Source organism: Pseudorasbora parva, chromosome 4 (assembly GCF_024679245.1).
Source record: "Pseudorasbora parva isolate DD20220531a chromosome 4, ASM2467924v1, whole genome shotgun sequence".
Classification (NCBI taxonomy): domain Eukaryota; kingdom Metazoa; phylum Chordata; class Actinopteri; order Cypriniformes; family Gobionidae; genus Pseudorasbora; species Pseudorasbora parva.
In genome coordinates, this window is record NC_090175.1 from 55,953,402 (window position 1) to 55,970,444 (window position 17,043).

The 17,043-nt window shown below is 37.6% G+C and overlaps 1 protein-coding gene across 2 annotated transcripts in view; it reads right to left on the reverse strand.

Annotated features, from left to right (window-relative positions):
• The window catches only part of rcan1b (regulator of calcineurin 1b), a 24,216-nt gene continuing 7,173 nt past the window's right edge, over positions 1–17,043 (reverse strand). Inside the window, exons 1-4 of one of the 2 annotated variants that reach the window (XM_067442284.1) lie at positions 8,665–8,904; positions 6,137–6,310; positions 4,274–4,433; positions 1–1,121 (exon numbers count right to left, since the gene is read on the reverse strand). In XM_067442284.1, coding sequence (XP_067298385.1) covers positions 952–1,121; positions 4,274–4,433; positions 6,137–6,310; positions 8,665–8,751 — 591 coding nt within the window. In that variant the 5' untranslated portion in view covers positions 8,752–8,904 and the 3' untranslated portion in view covers positions 1–951. Of the gene's footprint in view, positions 1,122–4,273; positions 4,434–6,136; positions 6,311–8,664; positions 8,905–17,043 lie in introns of those variants that run through there. The other variant, XM_067442283.1, reaches the window with a different exon arrangement.

The window sequence follows — 17,043 nt, forward strand, 5'->3', positions numbered from 1 at the left end:
TTTTTTTTATTTTATTCATTTTTAATGCAATTCTGTCATTCATGCGGCGTCCCTAAAGGATCATAGTGATGAAGAAAATACGAGATTGGAAGAAAAAATATTTTTCTTTTTTCTAACTTTCGAAAACTTGTGTTCTTTGCAAGCGAACGCAAAGTTTCTCGGTGGAACGCAAAACTCTCGTGAGAGAAAGCAAAAGCATATTTTTTACCTTCTCCGTACATTCAAAATAATTCACGGGTTGAGCAGTTCATTCCCTCGTGACAGATTTTAAGTGCACAGATTAAGCACACTTTATTTTTTGCCAAATGTTCAAATACTTTTAAGCTTCAGATCAGATATAGTGACTGATGGAGAAAACGAATGGGAAAAATACTCGCGCGTTACCCAGCTGCGGAAAAAAGAATGCGTTCACAGTTGCGCTCAATATACAAAGACAAGTACTGATGTTGTTGTCAGTTTACCACATTATAAGGCTCTATTTTAAAGTGCATAATACTTGGAGGAGCTCGCGAAGAACTTCAGCAACAATAATAATGACTTTTCAAAGACTGTACGAGTGCTTAACTGACTAAAACGCAGAGACGATACATGATAATGACGACGAGTACATGTTAGTGGCCCCGAATGACACACACTTCAGACACGTTTGTTTGTGCTACGCATGCCATCTCGCGCTCCCATCTCTCTTTCTCTCGGTTTTTTAAAATACACAGTTGTGACGTCAAGCAAATAATGACATTCATAAGACGAGAGAAACTCTCCCGAGTCCCTGACTCCATCAGAGATGGATGTTAAGAAATGAAACGCGAGATTATGAGGATGGTCGACTTCCTCGCTAACTAGGAAGAGGATTTGACACTCGCCACCGTCCCCGGTGGTGAGGATGACAAACTGCATGACTGCATGTTTCCTAGTTATTCCTGTGTTGGTCGTGAAGATTAAACGACCCGCTCACTGGTTAACAGATGGGACATAGTCTGGGCGACGGGTCTGGATGATCTTGGGTCGCTCGCGTTTTTCCTCGGCTGTTTCTTCGTCCTCCCCGGAGCTGTCATCTTCACACACGTGCACGATAACGCTGGGTGTGTTTTTGGTTCCAGTGTGCAGCTCGTACTGCTCACCTGCAAATACACATAATGTCATGTTAAAGGTGTCCTTCATCTTCTTTTAGTGTGTAATGTTGCTGTTTGAGCATGAAAAGCCTCCACTGTAGTCTTGAGTTTTCTTCCAGGAACCAACATGTTACAATATTTAAATTAATTTGCGTGGCTTGGGCGTGGCCTGGTTGAGTTAGTTAGTAGTGTTGAAACCATAGATATACATAATAAAGGCTAGATGCCTTACGGCAGTCACCATCGTCATCACCGGCGGCCATCTTGTCACAGGCAAGCTTTCTGTCGGGCTCTGTGGAACCTGATGTAAGGTGAGTGATCTGTACGAACATAAATACACTTATCTCGCTGAAATCTTGACGGATTTACAAATGGTTTTATTTTTTACAAGCGTTATTAACATGGCTACAAATCTGGATGCTTTAACACATTGAAATTGCAGCTTTTCGTGTCGATAAACGACTTAATTGTGCAGCTTGTGTATCACAGCTAACTTACGTGCACGTTATCAAGGCTGAAACCACAATCGAGCTCTTCAATTATATAGGTTTATTGACACCAATAACGATTTTATGACAACCAATCTTTTGTCTAGTTAAAATAAACTTAGTTTGCATGTTTTGTTGTTGTTTAATTAAAAAAAAAAAAAAAAATTATTTAATTATAATAGTGATATTCTTATTATACAAGTGTGTGTGTGTATATATATATATATATATATATATATATATATATATATATATATACATATATATATATATATACATACATATATATATATATATATACATACATATATATATATATATATACATACATATATATATATATATATATATACATACATATATATATATATATATACATATATATATACATATATACATATATATATATATACATATATATATATATATACACATATATATATATATACATATATATATATATATACATATATATACATATATATACATATATATATATATATATATATATATATATATATATATATATATATATATATATATATATATATATATATAATTTCTCATGTTGCCATTCGGTACACAATTTTAGTAGCCTATATATTGATTTAACATAAATACCTTGTGTGTGTATATTCATTGCACCTATCTGTTCTATTCAATGTTACCTTCATAATGAAGTCCATGGTTATAATTATTCATAAGTATGTAGTGTCATAACTACATCTCTGATGTTTATAACAAACGAAACAGTTTGAAAATCAGTTGAAAATTGAGCAAGATATGGTTATTTAAAAGTATGCACCATTAAAACACACTGTTACGAGTGAGCCTGCGACAAGATGGCCGCCAGTTGCGGGCGGCGACCTCCATTGGCCAACAGCGCGCACTAAACATCTAGCCTTTATTATGGATATCTATGGTTGAAACAGGCAGTTATGGTTAGGGGCAGGACATTTCCCAAACATGCTCGAAGCACTGACCAATCACAACACAAGCAATCAGAGAACATTGTGCTTTTCAGAAGGAAGGGCTTCATAGAGACACAAACTAGGGATGCACCGAATGTTCGTCAACTGAAATTAATAAGTAAAAAGGCTTTGCCGAACAATGACGTTTTTAATGACGCGATCAAATAGTAACCCACGTAGAGTGAGAGGCGAGCGCTTTATGCAGCAAACATGTCAGCAGTGTGGAAGTTGAACTGTTTAGTGCTGCATCTCATGTCATCGATGAGAAGAGGAACCGACTTTCATGTGAGAAGGCAGAGAAGCTACTTTTCATAAAGAAGAACCTGCCACTTTTCCTGAAGAAATAGGCTAAGTAGGCTTATGTCTAGGACAGTTATTTATTTGTTGTGGGTTCATCCACATTTTTTGCACTATTCAATGCACATTTGTTGTTGTAGACATACAGAGTTACATTCCTTCAGCAGTCAGTTATAGGCCTAACATAGGCTATTCAAGAAGGGGGGCTTCAAAGATGGCCAAATAAAAATATTTTTTATTTTACTAATTATTTATTTTTAAGTTATGTTGTGCTTAGTTTGTATAATATCTGCTAGAATGTAAAAAAAAAAATTCAGTGTTAAATAAATATTTTGAAATTGTATTTTTGTTATTTGATTTATTTCTCTGAAAAGCAACACAAAATAGTAAAAAGCAAATTTTTACTATTTAATTATTTAACAAATACCGCGTTCGGTATTCGGCCTTCGGCCAAGCATTTCATTATTATTCGGTTTCGGCTTCAGGCAAGAATTTCATTTCGGTGCATCCCTAACACAAACTAACAGAGTGTTACTGACAGACTGGGAAGACATGAGCCGCAACAATGGAGAAGATGAGGAAATGAATCAACAATGTGAAAACACCCAAAAACAACAAGACTTTGTAAAAGGGCATAATGGATAATAATCTTTAGGAAAACACAGCAAACATAATTTCTCATATTAAAGTCCCTTTTCACAAGATGTAATACAAGTTTCAGTTGTCCCCACAATGTGTCTGTGAAATCATCAGAATGTGTGTCCACAGATCATTTATTATAGCTTGTCAAATTTGCCCCTATTTAAGTGTGAATAAAAAAAAAGATCAATCATGGGTGGAATTTACATAAGTGTGTGTGTGTGTGTGTGTGTGTGTGTGTGTGTGTGTGTGTGTGTGTGTGTGTGTGTGTGTGTATCATAATAGGCTGGTTGTTTACACACACTGTGGACACACATCTGTGTTCAAACACCTTATAAAAGTGAATTTCGTACAATAGGACCCTTTTAAATATTATTGTGGATTACATAATTGTGGCTACTTAATATAGATGATTTGAATACCATAAAATAGTAAGATATTCCTCCAGTGTAAATCATCAGTTCTCTATGTGAATATATAGTAAAGTGTGATTTATTCCTGTGATCAACTGAATTTATCATCATTACTCCAGTCTTCAGTTTCACATGATCCTTCACTAATCATTCTCAGATGAGGATTTGTAGCATTTCTGATTATTATCAATGTTGAAAACTGCTGCTTCATAATTTTGTGATGTGTTATTTTTCATCCTTGCTGAATGAAAGTATTAATTTCTTGAACGGTAGCCGCATCTGTTGATGATATATACAGTGCCGCACTCTTCAGTCTTAAAGTATACCATGGTAAAGAGGTAAATAGGTTATACCTGGTCCTAGTTTAGACACAGCACACAGCAGGTCGTAGTTGAGGCCGGGCATAGCGTCCTGCGACTGCGCCCAGCCCACAGGGGGCGACGCCGGCGGGGAGATGAGGAACTGCTTCTCTGGTTTAGGAGGCTCGAGGCGAGGACTGCCGATATGCACCGACTGTATAGGAAGAGAAAGAAAGGAGAAAGCTTTATTACATTTATGCATGTGGCAGATGCATTTATCCATAGCTATTTGCATTGCATTACATTTTATCAGATCATACATTTCCTGAGAATCAAACCCATGACATTGGGCGTTGCTAGTGTCATGTGTTCAGGGATCCATAAAGCTAAACCAGGTTACCAGGGCGTTTCTATCCTATTTGCATAAGGTGATCAGATTTCTGAAATGGAAACCTGTGGTCAAAAATACAATGACAGTCTCACTTGTTAATGAACGAGGGCAGTTTCCAGTTATTGTAGCTTTTCAATTGTTATTGTATGTTTGTGCTTTTGGAAATGGATCTTTAATATCGCTAAATTGGATTTTATTTTGTAATTTAGGTTAATATGAGCTTTCTGCAAATGTAATTGTTCACACATATCGTGTTGTACTTTCACTCATGAGGTGATAATAATCTTTGTTTTAATAAGACTTCATAATTAATCAAATCTGCTCTCCTCGGCACTAAAAAAATACCACGGTATTATTTCTATAGAGCCGTACGATTTTGGATAAATTGAGAATCAATGTTTTTTTTTTTCAAATAGAGATCATTATTCTTAACAGACAACTAAACAAAATAACATTTAATTTACTAGATGTTCTGACAAAATGTTCATTGCAGCCATCTAATTAAAAAGTTTAACTAACTATAATGAATTATTTTAAAAAAACTGTGAATGATTCAATGACTTATAAAGACTTCACTTGTTTCATTACTGGATGAATCAGCATTTTTGAACGAATCTCTTGAATGAATGATTCAATGACCCACTCATTAAGACTTCACTTATTTTATTACTGGATGAATCAGCATTTTTGAACGAATCTCTTGAATGAATGATTCAGTGACTCACTCATTAAGACTTCACTTGTTTCATTACTGGATGAATCAGCATTTTTGAACGAATCTCTTGAATGAATGATTCAGTGACTCACTCATTAAGACTTCACTTGTTTCATTACTGGATGAATCAGCATTTTTGAACGAATCTCTTGAATAAATGATTCAGTGACTCACTCATTAAGACTTCACTTGTTTCATTACTAGATGAATCAGCATTTTTGAACGAATCTCTTGAATGAATGATTCAGTGACTCACTCATTAAGACTTCACTTGTTTCATTACTGGATGAATCAGCATTTTTGAACGAATCTCTTAAATGAATGATTCAATGACCCACTCATTAAGACTTCACTTATTTTATTACTGGATGAATCAGCATTTTTGAACAAATCTCTTGAATGAATGATTCAATGACTCACTCATTAAGACTTCACTTGTTTCATTACTGGATGAATCAGCATTTTTGAACGAATCTCTTGAATGAATGATTCAATGACTCACTCATTAAGACTTCACTTGTTTCATTACTGGATGAATCAGCATTTTTAAACGAATCTCTTGAATGAATGATTCAGTGACAAACATTTTTTTAATAGTCCTTCAATGCAATCGATACAAACTTTATTTGAAGAGTCAAGTTTCTTACTTTACTATTGATCGCTTATCTGTGTTTATATCCCAACTATATTTTAACTATCCATTAACAATTAATCATAACACTATGGTTCAAAAATATGGTACCATGATGATAATCTGATGCCAACACTGTACTATGGCACCACCATAGTAAAACTTTGTGAGGGTTATTACCTGAGCGAAATACAGACGCATCTCCTTTCCATTAAAATCACTCTTATGGAGTTTGACTCGGGCCTCGGCTGCTGCTAAAGCGTCGGTGAAGTTGATCCGAACCCGTCTGAAGCTCCTGAAGAACTGGAACGAGGTGCCTGGATCAAACGCACGGAACAAAGCCTCAAACTGCTCCTGATGATGCAAAATAGGGGAAAAGTGTCAAATAAAACGATGGAGATGAAACAAGACAATCATAAACAATGCAATTCCTTAAGAGGGTTGCAAATATCATAAATGGAAGGAAGACTAAGAACCTATGAGCCTAAATCATAAAAATAAGAATGAATCATCTATGGTCATCACACCAAATATTGGGATTTTCTGCTAGATACAGCAGTTTGCAGAGCTATATTTTTAGGGGTTCAAGCACCAAACCGTAAGGCCTAGAGACTTGAAATGGTAGGCCAGATGGTAGGTCTCAATTTGGGCAGAGACTGACAAATTTATGACCTTATTGGCCAATAAGAGGCCCTACAGCAATCAAAAACATGAAACTGCTCCTAACTCCTAGACCAGGGTGTGGTGTGGCAAGCAGTGGGGCGAGGGGCCGCGAGAGCGGGCCGGTGACGAGTGGTAATGAGTACCAATTGCGTGACACACCGGTCTCGTCTCGCGGCCAAGGGACGGGAGCATAAAAGGAGGAGCGAAGGCAGTGGAAGACGAGAGAGGACCAGTCCTGGATTTATGTTATGTTTTGTTTATGTTTTATGATGTGTGTGTGGGCAGTCGTCCGTGAGGGGCTAACCCGCGGTTTACTTTCGTTTTTTTAATTTAATAAAAGTTGTTAAACGTTCGCCGGTTCCCGCCTCCTTCCTTCCCACCTACGAACTCTATTACATTGGTGCCGAAGCCCGGGAAGAAGGAGGCGGGAACCGGCGAACGTTTAACAACTTTTATTAAATAAAAAAAACGAAAGTAAACCGCGGGCAGCCCCTCACGGACGACTGCCCACACACACATCATAAAATGTAAACAAAACATAACATAAATCCAGGACTGGTCCTCTCTCGTCTTCCGCTGCCTTCGCTCCTCCTTTTATGCTCCCGTCCCTTAGCCGCGAGAAGAGACCGGTGTGTCACGCAGCTGGTACTCATTAACACTCGTCACCGGCCCGCTCTCGCGGTCCCTCACCCCACTGCTTGCCACACCACACAGGGGTTTTCAAACTTTCAGATGCCAAGGACCCCCAAATATGAGGAACCTTTATGGGGGACCCCTTCCTAAAATACATCCATATATGTGTTAGATAAATACTAACATATTGTTTCCAAAGATAAATTGGCTTAAATTCGGGAGACATTTTTGCTTTCTTTCAATTTTTTTAAATTTTCTGGGGACCCCTTTGAACCTTCTGGGGGACCTCTGGGGGTCCCCGGACCCCAGTTTGAAAACCCCTGTCCTAGACCATTTGTCTTCTCAAGTTTACCATTGGAATCCACCAATTTAAATTTTGTCTGGGAAAAAAAAAACCCTACTTTTGTAAACTAGTCCTAGGTTTCTCGCCTGATCGGAACCAAACCAATGTGGAAAGATTCACTGGAATCTGAATATCAATAATTATGGGGGGAAAAGTTGAAATTTCGATACACTGTCGCTAAGGGTGCCAAAACGTTCGAAGTGTGCAGGCCATTTTTAGTAAAATAGCTATAACTCTTGAACAGAATGACATTTTCACCAAGCTTGGTTCACATGTTTAGGCTCAGTCTTTGGTCACATGAAAAAATTGCGGCGATTGGCCACTTGTTGGCGCTATAACAGGAGAAAAAACATGAAAATGGCTAACCACCCAACTGTTAGTCCGATTTACTTGAAAATTGGCAAGGTGCCATGATTGTGCTTTTGGATAGCTATAACAAGGCCATTTAGAAAAGTGTGTGGCAAAATATACTCAAAAGCCTATAAATCCTAAACGAAACTGAGACATATGATTCTAAACAAGCAGGCAAACTTTTAAGGAGATTGGACCATAGGTTTAGCTATAACTGTTAAAAAGCTATTAAAAAAATCAATTAGTAAATTGCCTGTATTGGCTATAAATCCATCTATAATCTAAGTGGCAACATGCTTGCTAAATAAAAAATGTTACCTATTTACGCATTGGCTTAAAGGCCTCTGCTCGCCAAGGCTGCATTTATTTGATCAGTTGAATAAAAGCTGAATAAAAGATGAGATTCTTTAAAAAATCGTTCAAACACACAACTCAAAAGGCCTAATCATGTAAACAAGACGTTCTGTTTTAAGCTTCACGCCTCTAATCCTGTTGTTGAATCGAGTATCTAAACCAAACAGGCCATCAAAAACAGGACAGCTGGGAAAATAAGAACAGCGGAGCGGCAGATTAACATGATCAGGTTAGTTTAAGTAAGGAAAGAAACTAAACCTGTAAGCTTGCAGGAGACTACAAACTGTTTAGTTTGTCAACTTAGCAGCAGAACCTGAAAGAGAAGTGCAACCTAAATGACAATAAAGATCAGCGTCAGGCTTACCCGAATCTGTGTCCGATTGAATATGTCATGGTCCACCGGTGTGGCCACCAGACACAAGTTGTTGCACTTTGTAGTCTTAAGATGCATAATTCAGTTTCAGAAGAACGTGCAAATTACATGCAAAACACCTCTTTTGGGATTTCCAACGTTAGATCTGTTCCAGATCAAATGCTTCAGAGAAAAGCTACTCGGCCGCACGTGCCAGCAGAAGTTTCTAGCAGTGCTGCGAGGTCACGGCTTTACTCGCAGGTTTATCTGCTGCTGCTTATAGTCCAGCTGATACTGTTGAGGACCGCCTCTCTCTCTCTCTCTCTCTCTCTCTCTCTCTCTCTCTCTCTCTCTCTCTCTCTCTCTCTCTCTCTCTCTCTCTCTCTCTCTCTCTCTCTCTCTCTCTCTCTCTCTCTCTCTCTCTCTCTCTCTCTCTCTCTCTCTCTCTCTCTCTCTCTCTCTCTCTCTCTCTCTCTCTCTCTCTCTCTCTCTCTCTCTCTCTCTCTCTCTCTCTCTCTCTCTCTCTCTCTCTCTCTCTCTCTCTCTCTCTCTCTCTCTCTCTCTCTCTCTCTCTCTCTCTCATTCCTTGTTGCTGACTAATCCTAATGAGGAACTGGAAACTCATGACATCACTCAGTCCACCATCCTCGTTCTCACCCTTCAGCATGTTTCCATGTAGGCAATCCTATTGTCTCTCACCTTTCCATCCCCATGTCTCTGTCATTTAAGCACTTTCTAACATCATTACTGTACAATGTGACAATGCACAAAGTCTGACCAGCTTTTGTCTTCTCTTCTTGTTCTCAGACTGCACCTGATATACCGGTACCAAAACTATTTCACAACAATCAGACTATTAATGAAACCAAGAACATGCGCCAACCAACAATCTTCCCATGCTCATAATGAGAAGTACTTATAAACAAAGAAGCTTTGTTCCCCGCAATCAACATTTGACAATGAAGAAATAAAAATGAGTCTTGCAATTTTGTAGTTATTTTATTTTAATATATTATTATATTTTATCATAATTTTTATTATACAGTAAAATATCACAATAATAATATTTTATATTTTGTTTTTATTTAGTATTTTTTATTTAGCAATTATTATTAAAAATAATATTTTAAAGCCATATTAATATATACAGTAAATCACAAAACTTTGGTAAAACATTGTGGCAAATACCGATAACCTAGCCGATAAATCTAAATCCAAATTTGTATATCATTTTTGAGAGCCTGATTACAAAAACAAAAGTCTCAGCATTAAAAGTCATGCCCAAACAATTAAATCAACAAGAAATATGAATCAAACATATACAGTACAGTAGAATAGTATGAACCAATGTACATTTTAAAATACATGTCCAATTTCCTTATATATTCCTATAATAATGCTATAAATAAGTAAAAATCTTTTGCATTACAAATCAATAAAGTAATACCTTAAAGGAACACTCCACTTTTTTTGAAAATAGGCTCATTTTCCAAGTTCCTTAGAGTTAAACATTTGAGTTTTACCGTTTTTGAATCCATTCAGCCGATCTCTGTATCTGGCGGTAGCACTTTTAGCATAGCTTAGCATACATCATTGAATCGGATTAGACCATTAGCATCACGCTCAAAATGACCAAAGATTTTTTCTGTAGTTACATTGTGTACTAAGACCAACGGAAAAAGAAAAGTTTAGATTTTTAGACCGATTATAGATAGGAACTATTCTCTCATTCCTGTGTAATAAGGGAACTTTGCTGCCATACCATGGGTGCAGCAGCCCAGTGATATCACGCAGAAGAAGAAAAAACCTTTTTATTTTCCGTGGGTCTTAGTACACGATGTAACTACAGAAGAGTCAAGTTTTAAATAAGAAAATATAGTGAGTCTTTGGTCATTTTTGAGTGCGATGCTAATGGTTCAATCAGATTCAATGATGTATGCTAAGCTATGCTAAAAGTGCTACCGCCAGATACAGAGATCGGCTGAGTGGATTAAAAAACGGTAAAACTCAACTGTATAACTCTAAAGGACTTGGAAAATGAGCCTATTTTCAAAAAATTGGAGTGTTCCTTTAATAATGCAAACAAGTCATTGGACAACATTTGTGTATAAAGAATTAAAATGCATATGACATGGATAAAATAATCGGAACAAATGTTCTTATCGGAAAGATAACGATAATATTAATAATGGACATATATCAGCTGCTTACCAATATGGTGGCATTCAAACATACATATACCATGCATATCATCTATATATTTATATATATAATGCATCCCTAAAAACTGTGAATGGTTTAACGTCACATATGTCATTTTTTCTGTAAAACACTATCGACTTTATCGTTTTTGCAAGTAACACCTATATTACCACTTAATTTATAGTGGACAAAAATAGTAAAAAGTAATTCCCAGAAATCCATCACAATGATAATATTTCATTTAAATAGTTTTGTTTCTTCTTGTTTTTCTCATCAGTAGATTAACATTAGTGTGTTTTGAGTTACATGTTCTGTTGTTTAGTTAGGGTACATTTACACTGAAATGATGCATGATAAATCACCGATAAAGAGCCGATAAATAATTTATTATTTTCTCCAGCTGAGACACTTCAGATGCACACTGTTCACCATGATGGGTTATGACTAACCGGAAGTAGTATTTTTGACAAAGAAATACTCCCATCAAACGTCCACCTTAACTTTTGAAACTTTGTCTATGTTTAGTATGGGATTCCATGTCTTTAACAGTGTAAAAAGATCAGTATGCATGAAACAGCATTTCACCCCCCATTTAAACTAATTTCCTTCATTGTATCAACTCAAATGTTTCATTTCAATGTACTCAAAATATTGAGGCAACCAGGTTACTTATTTTTTTTAAGTTAAACCAACAATATTTTTTACAGTGTACTAGTGTATTTTGCTTCCAGGCCAATAGATAGCGATGTAACTTTGTAAAGAAAAACTACACAGTGATACACTAAACACATAATACACATACACACGATCATCATCGTTAAATGAGTGTGCTTTTAGTTTACACAGAGACGACAACGGTATTATTTACAAAAACTTGCTCTTTAAAACCTGTTTTCAAATGTTTGCATTTTCAGGCTCCCAAAACACTGTTGTCATGTAAATGAACGGCAAACACGCATAAAAAGTTGTTAGTAAACATGTCATGTGTGTTTTGTCTTTGTGTTTATGACCCTGCGCACAATCTATGCAAATTTTGACCATGTTTAATGGACACTTGAACTCTGATTCATCGTGTGGCTTTCTATTGTGCCACCCGTGTTATTATGGAGGTTATCAGTACACTTTAAGGTAAAAAGAAGTAGCTTCTTACACTTTTAACCAGTCAATTGAGAACATATCAATTTGATTCATACCTATTTCCTTATGACTGATTAATTCTGACCACCTATCAAGATAACCCTAGCAACTGCATAGTACCAACCTAGCAACCACATACATTATGATTCATAACAATTTGCTGGTACGAGTGATTCATTAACCTAAACTGACCCAAAGATTCCCTCACAAATCAAGAAGAACTTTCCACAGAAAATTTCCATGACTTTTGACATTGATTATTCCAACAAAGTTTTAAAATTCCCCAACATTTACAGGTTTTTAATGACCGTGGGAACCATTTACACCAAACAGCGACGACAACAAAAAAAACAAGCTGACTGTGGTGAACACATCTTTGTTTGTGTGTATAAATGTGTTGATGGTAAAGACTGCATGGTTAGACAGTAACCCACAAGTCTTTACTTGTTTAAAGATTACACTGATCACACGTTTGTGTGCACGCATTGTGGAAGGACAGTGCATCTCTGACTCAATGGAAAAATGGAAATATGAAACCAATATAAGGCGATGGAAAAAATGCAAAGGGAAGCAGACAATAGATGGGTGTTATGCAAAGACAAGTGGAGGTGAGACAGCGGATAGTTGTGCTGATATGTAACCAGTGGTACACATAAGCCCCAAGAGGATATTTATATCCAGCTGCACAAAAGCGCATGATGATGTAACATATGAGTGATTTACATATTATCTACAGTAGCCCCATAAATGTATATGGACACTGAGGCTACTTTAAATGTCAGTGCTTTAAATAACAGCAAAAGAAACCAAAACATGGATATTCTATTTAAACTCACCCAGATTACCTTAGCAACCACATAGCAACACCCTAACAACAACCCAGACCGCTTCAGAAACTGCATCGTAATCACACAGCAACCACCAGAACACCCAGCAACACCCTAGCAGCCTCCTAATAACATCCAGAACATCCAGCAACTGCATAGCAGCACCCTAGCAACTGCAGAGAAACCACCTAGCAACCACCAGAACACCCAAGCAATTGCATAGTAACCACTTAGAAACATTCCTGGACACCCAGCAATGGCATAGCAGCCTCCTAGCAACATCCATAACACCCAGCAACTGCATAGCAACCTCTTAGCAACCACCCAGAACCCCCTAGCAACTGTAGAGTAACCACATAACAACCATCTAGAAACACCCTTGCAATCACCCAGAACACCCAAGCGACTGCAAATTAACCTCATAGCAACCACCCAAAACACCCTAGCAACTTCATAGTAACCACCTAGCAACCACCATAACACCAAGCAACACACAAGCAATTACCCATAATACCAAAGCAATTGCATAGTAATAATTTAGCAACCATCCAGAACAGCAGAGTAAGCCACCTAACAACCACCAGAACATCCAGCAACAGCCTAGCAATCACCCAAAACACTCAGCAACTACATAGCAACACCATAGCAACATCCAGAACACCCAGCAACTGCATAGAAACCTCCTAGCAACCACCCAGAACACTCAAGCAACAGTGAATAACCACCTAGCAACCACCTAGAACACCCACCAACTGCATAGCAACAACCCAGAACACCCGGCAATTGCATAGCAACATCCAGATCACCCAGCTACTGCATAGCAACACCCTACTAATTCTATAGCAACCACCCAGAATACAGTCAAGTCTGTCTGTTTGTCCTTCAAACATCAAGTTATTAAATTCTCTTTCTATCCATGCGCTCTCAAGCCAGCAAAGATTGTCTTGACTAACTTCATCCGGTCTTAATATGTATGTACATCATTTATATTGCATACATTCTATAATCCTGTATTTATGGTATTAAATGTGTAAATACATTCTGTGTACTGTAGGTATATGGTCCAGCTATTAATGCATCAACTGAAGAAGTATTTCCTGACGTGTGACCATAGGGTGAATCCACCATCTGTGCATTAGCTTCAAAGCTCACATCAAACTAGGGCTGTGCAATACATCGAAATTATCGAAATATCGCAAATGTAAATATTGCAATATGCATGTCGCGACGGTGGAATGATTTTAGTTGGCTACTTCAACATTGTGAAAAGTGTAGGGGTGCACCGATCCGACTTTTTCAGTCCCGATGGCGATGCCTGGGTTTGTGTATCTGTCGATACCGATCCGATACTATTAAATTAATAATAAACTGCATACCTTCCACCTTATACCTTCTCCTTGAAGAGACTAAAGGCACCAGACTTTACTCACTAAACATAATAAGACAAAATAACCGATGTATGCAAAGTGTTGAATTCTTATTTATTTAAAAAACAATTGTGCATTCAACTCTAAAATAGAATGTAATTAAACTTCTTTAAATAAATAAAGTGTAACAGTGGAAACAAAACAGTGTATTGGTCAAACATACAATAGTAATCGGACAGTTACCAAACATTGCAAACATGTTAAAAATAATAATAATAATAATTCTTATAAATTTGGGATTAAAATAGGGATGGCGGAAACTAAACATTTTCTTGACCGACCACCGAGCCTCATTAGCTGTTTGAAACCGGTTAACCGATTAGTTTAAAATATGCTGCGCTTTTTGAAATAACAGCCGTGAGCCGCGCCTGCAATTTCACAACTCTGTCGTATCTCTCTGCTGCTCTCTCACACACACACACACACACACACACACACACACACACACACACACACACACACACCCGGCGCCACCGCCTCGCTTCCACTCACGTTACTTTTTTAAAATCCCCTACAGTGCGAAACACGAGTCCCGCAAACGCGGCGCCGAGGAGCTTGTTGGTAATCTGAGGACAATGGCTCCTTAGTTTCGAAATGGTTTGGGTAAGGTGATCGCATTGAAAATAAAGGCATTTGTCCAGCGTAAGAAGCTCATTTGTAACTTTGCCGTGGCTCATTTAAGAAAATGACAGCTCAGAGGAGACGCCGCTTTAGTTCGAGGTAGTGCTTACAATAATGAAGATGACGATCAACACCTTATGTGTTACCACTGAAATGTAGATGTAATATATTTCCAAATGTAAGCCCATCTTATGTGGAATGACACATCATACTGTCGTCTGCCCCGGCTCTAACCTCGAGTGTTTACTTTTGCAAACCTGTGACTTTTTGCAAACCCAAACGCTGCGACCTCGCGCCAAATGTTTTTATTGGTTTATTAAGTACAAACAGGCGAGTTATGAAAAAAGAGGGATTTGTTCACTTCACACAAAAAGATTTTGGAATGAGACGGCTAATTGTAGTAGCGTTTAGTCCACTGTCTATAATAGCCCAATTTAGAGATCACTTTTTTTTTTAACCGACAACTTTGATCGGTTAACGTTGATACGGTCAACCATCGGTCAAACGGTCATCGGTTAACATCCCTAATAACAATTGTGCATTCAAATCTAAAATATAATTTAGGGCTTGACATTAAGCATGCTCATGTGCTTCTCCTTCAGATAAGTAAATCGGTCATTCACCTGTCCGAGTAAAAATGTGCTTGTCCGGAAAAAAGTTAGATTTGTGTGTGTGTGTTGTAAATAAAAAGTGTACATTTTAGGCCGACGCATACAGCAGAGAATAGACTGGGCACGACTGTTACTAATGTGACTTGATTGACGTTAAAAATAGCTACTAAACGCAATCATTCGCAAAAAACAATAACTTGCAGTCTCGTGCTATCTAGCACACACCAAAACGTGAACAATTTGTGACATAAATGTTTGCTAAAACACTGCTGTGTTGTAGCGATGCTTTCTTTTCCGAGAGAGAATGTGAAACACAAATGGTATCATTCTCAGTTTTTAAATAATTTTTCAATATAATTTAAATAGATTTTACACACTAATAGCAATATCGTATTGAGTATCGAATATCGCATTATCTTCAATCTCGCACAGCCCTACATCAAACAGTCATCGTTTATGGAGCTGCACTGGAGGAAAAGACGCATACGGGACCATACGAGTCAATCCAGGGACAAAAGCTGGGTCACATGTGCGCTCAGCCATAGCACAGAACAGCTTAAACATTTCCCCCGCCAGAGGAATGGTCCTGGTATTCACTTGCACCGTGTTTTTTTTGGCTCTTTAATAATGATTAAGATGATTTAAATGAGTATGGTAGGGTTTAGTTCTGCTGGTCAAACATTAGCCAGGCAGATGTTTCCACTGCAGTGACAGAAGAAGTGTCCTGAAATGTCTAATATTTAAAGGTGCACTATGTAGTATTTTTGCAGTAAAATATCAAAAAACACCAGACCAGTGATATATATTTTCTTCAGTTGAGTTCTTCTTACAATATCCCAAATGTTTCCAACTATTTATAAATTGTGAGAAAATTGCTATTTTAACCAAGGAGCCAGGATGTCTGAGGGCATCGCCGTTAATTGCGTCATATCTGCGTTACCCTCGGTTTTCCGGTTTTATTCTGCAAAAACACTTTACTTTAAGCAGTGTGAACAAGAGTCACAGCAGCCACTGAGCAAACGCACAGACTAACGACATAACATCCTTTTAAACACATTTAAATGTGTCTAATATGATAAACAGAGCTGCGTTACCTCTGCGACTGTGGCATAATAAAAGTCCCGCGGTGTGTTGTGTTCAATCGCTCCAGCAGCCGTGCTCAGCTCCACAACTCTCGCTCCTGCTCTGCTTCACAGTAACGTTAATAATCATGATTTCTGCCCGAGTCCAATCCCGATTCTTTCCCACTGGCTGTGAGGTGAAGACCAATGTCCCAAGATTCTGCGCTCAGACTTGCCGTCATCAAACTATGCTTGTTTTCAATAGGCGACCTCTAGCGGACGGAAAAGTTACATAATGTAGCTTTAACAATGTTCATTTAATGAAAGTGGGAAGCAAAAAAAAAAAGAATAGATCTGAGCATCTGAGTTCCACGTCTTAAGTAGTTTGATCTCTTTAAAGGGTTCGTTCACTCAAAACTAAAAATTCTGTCATTAATTGTTCACTACCAGTCTGTAAGATTTTTCTTATTTGGAAAAAAATTAATAAAACAAAAAACAAATGTTA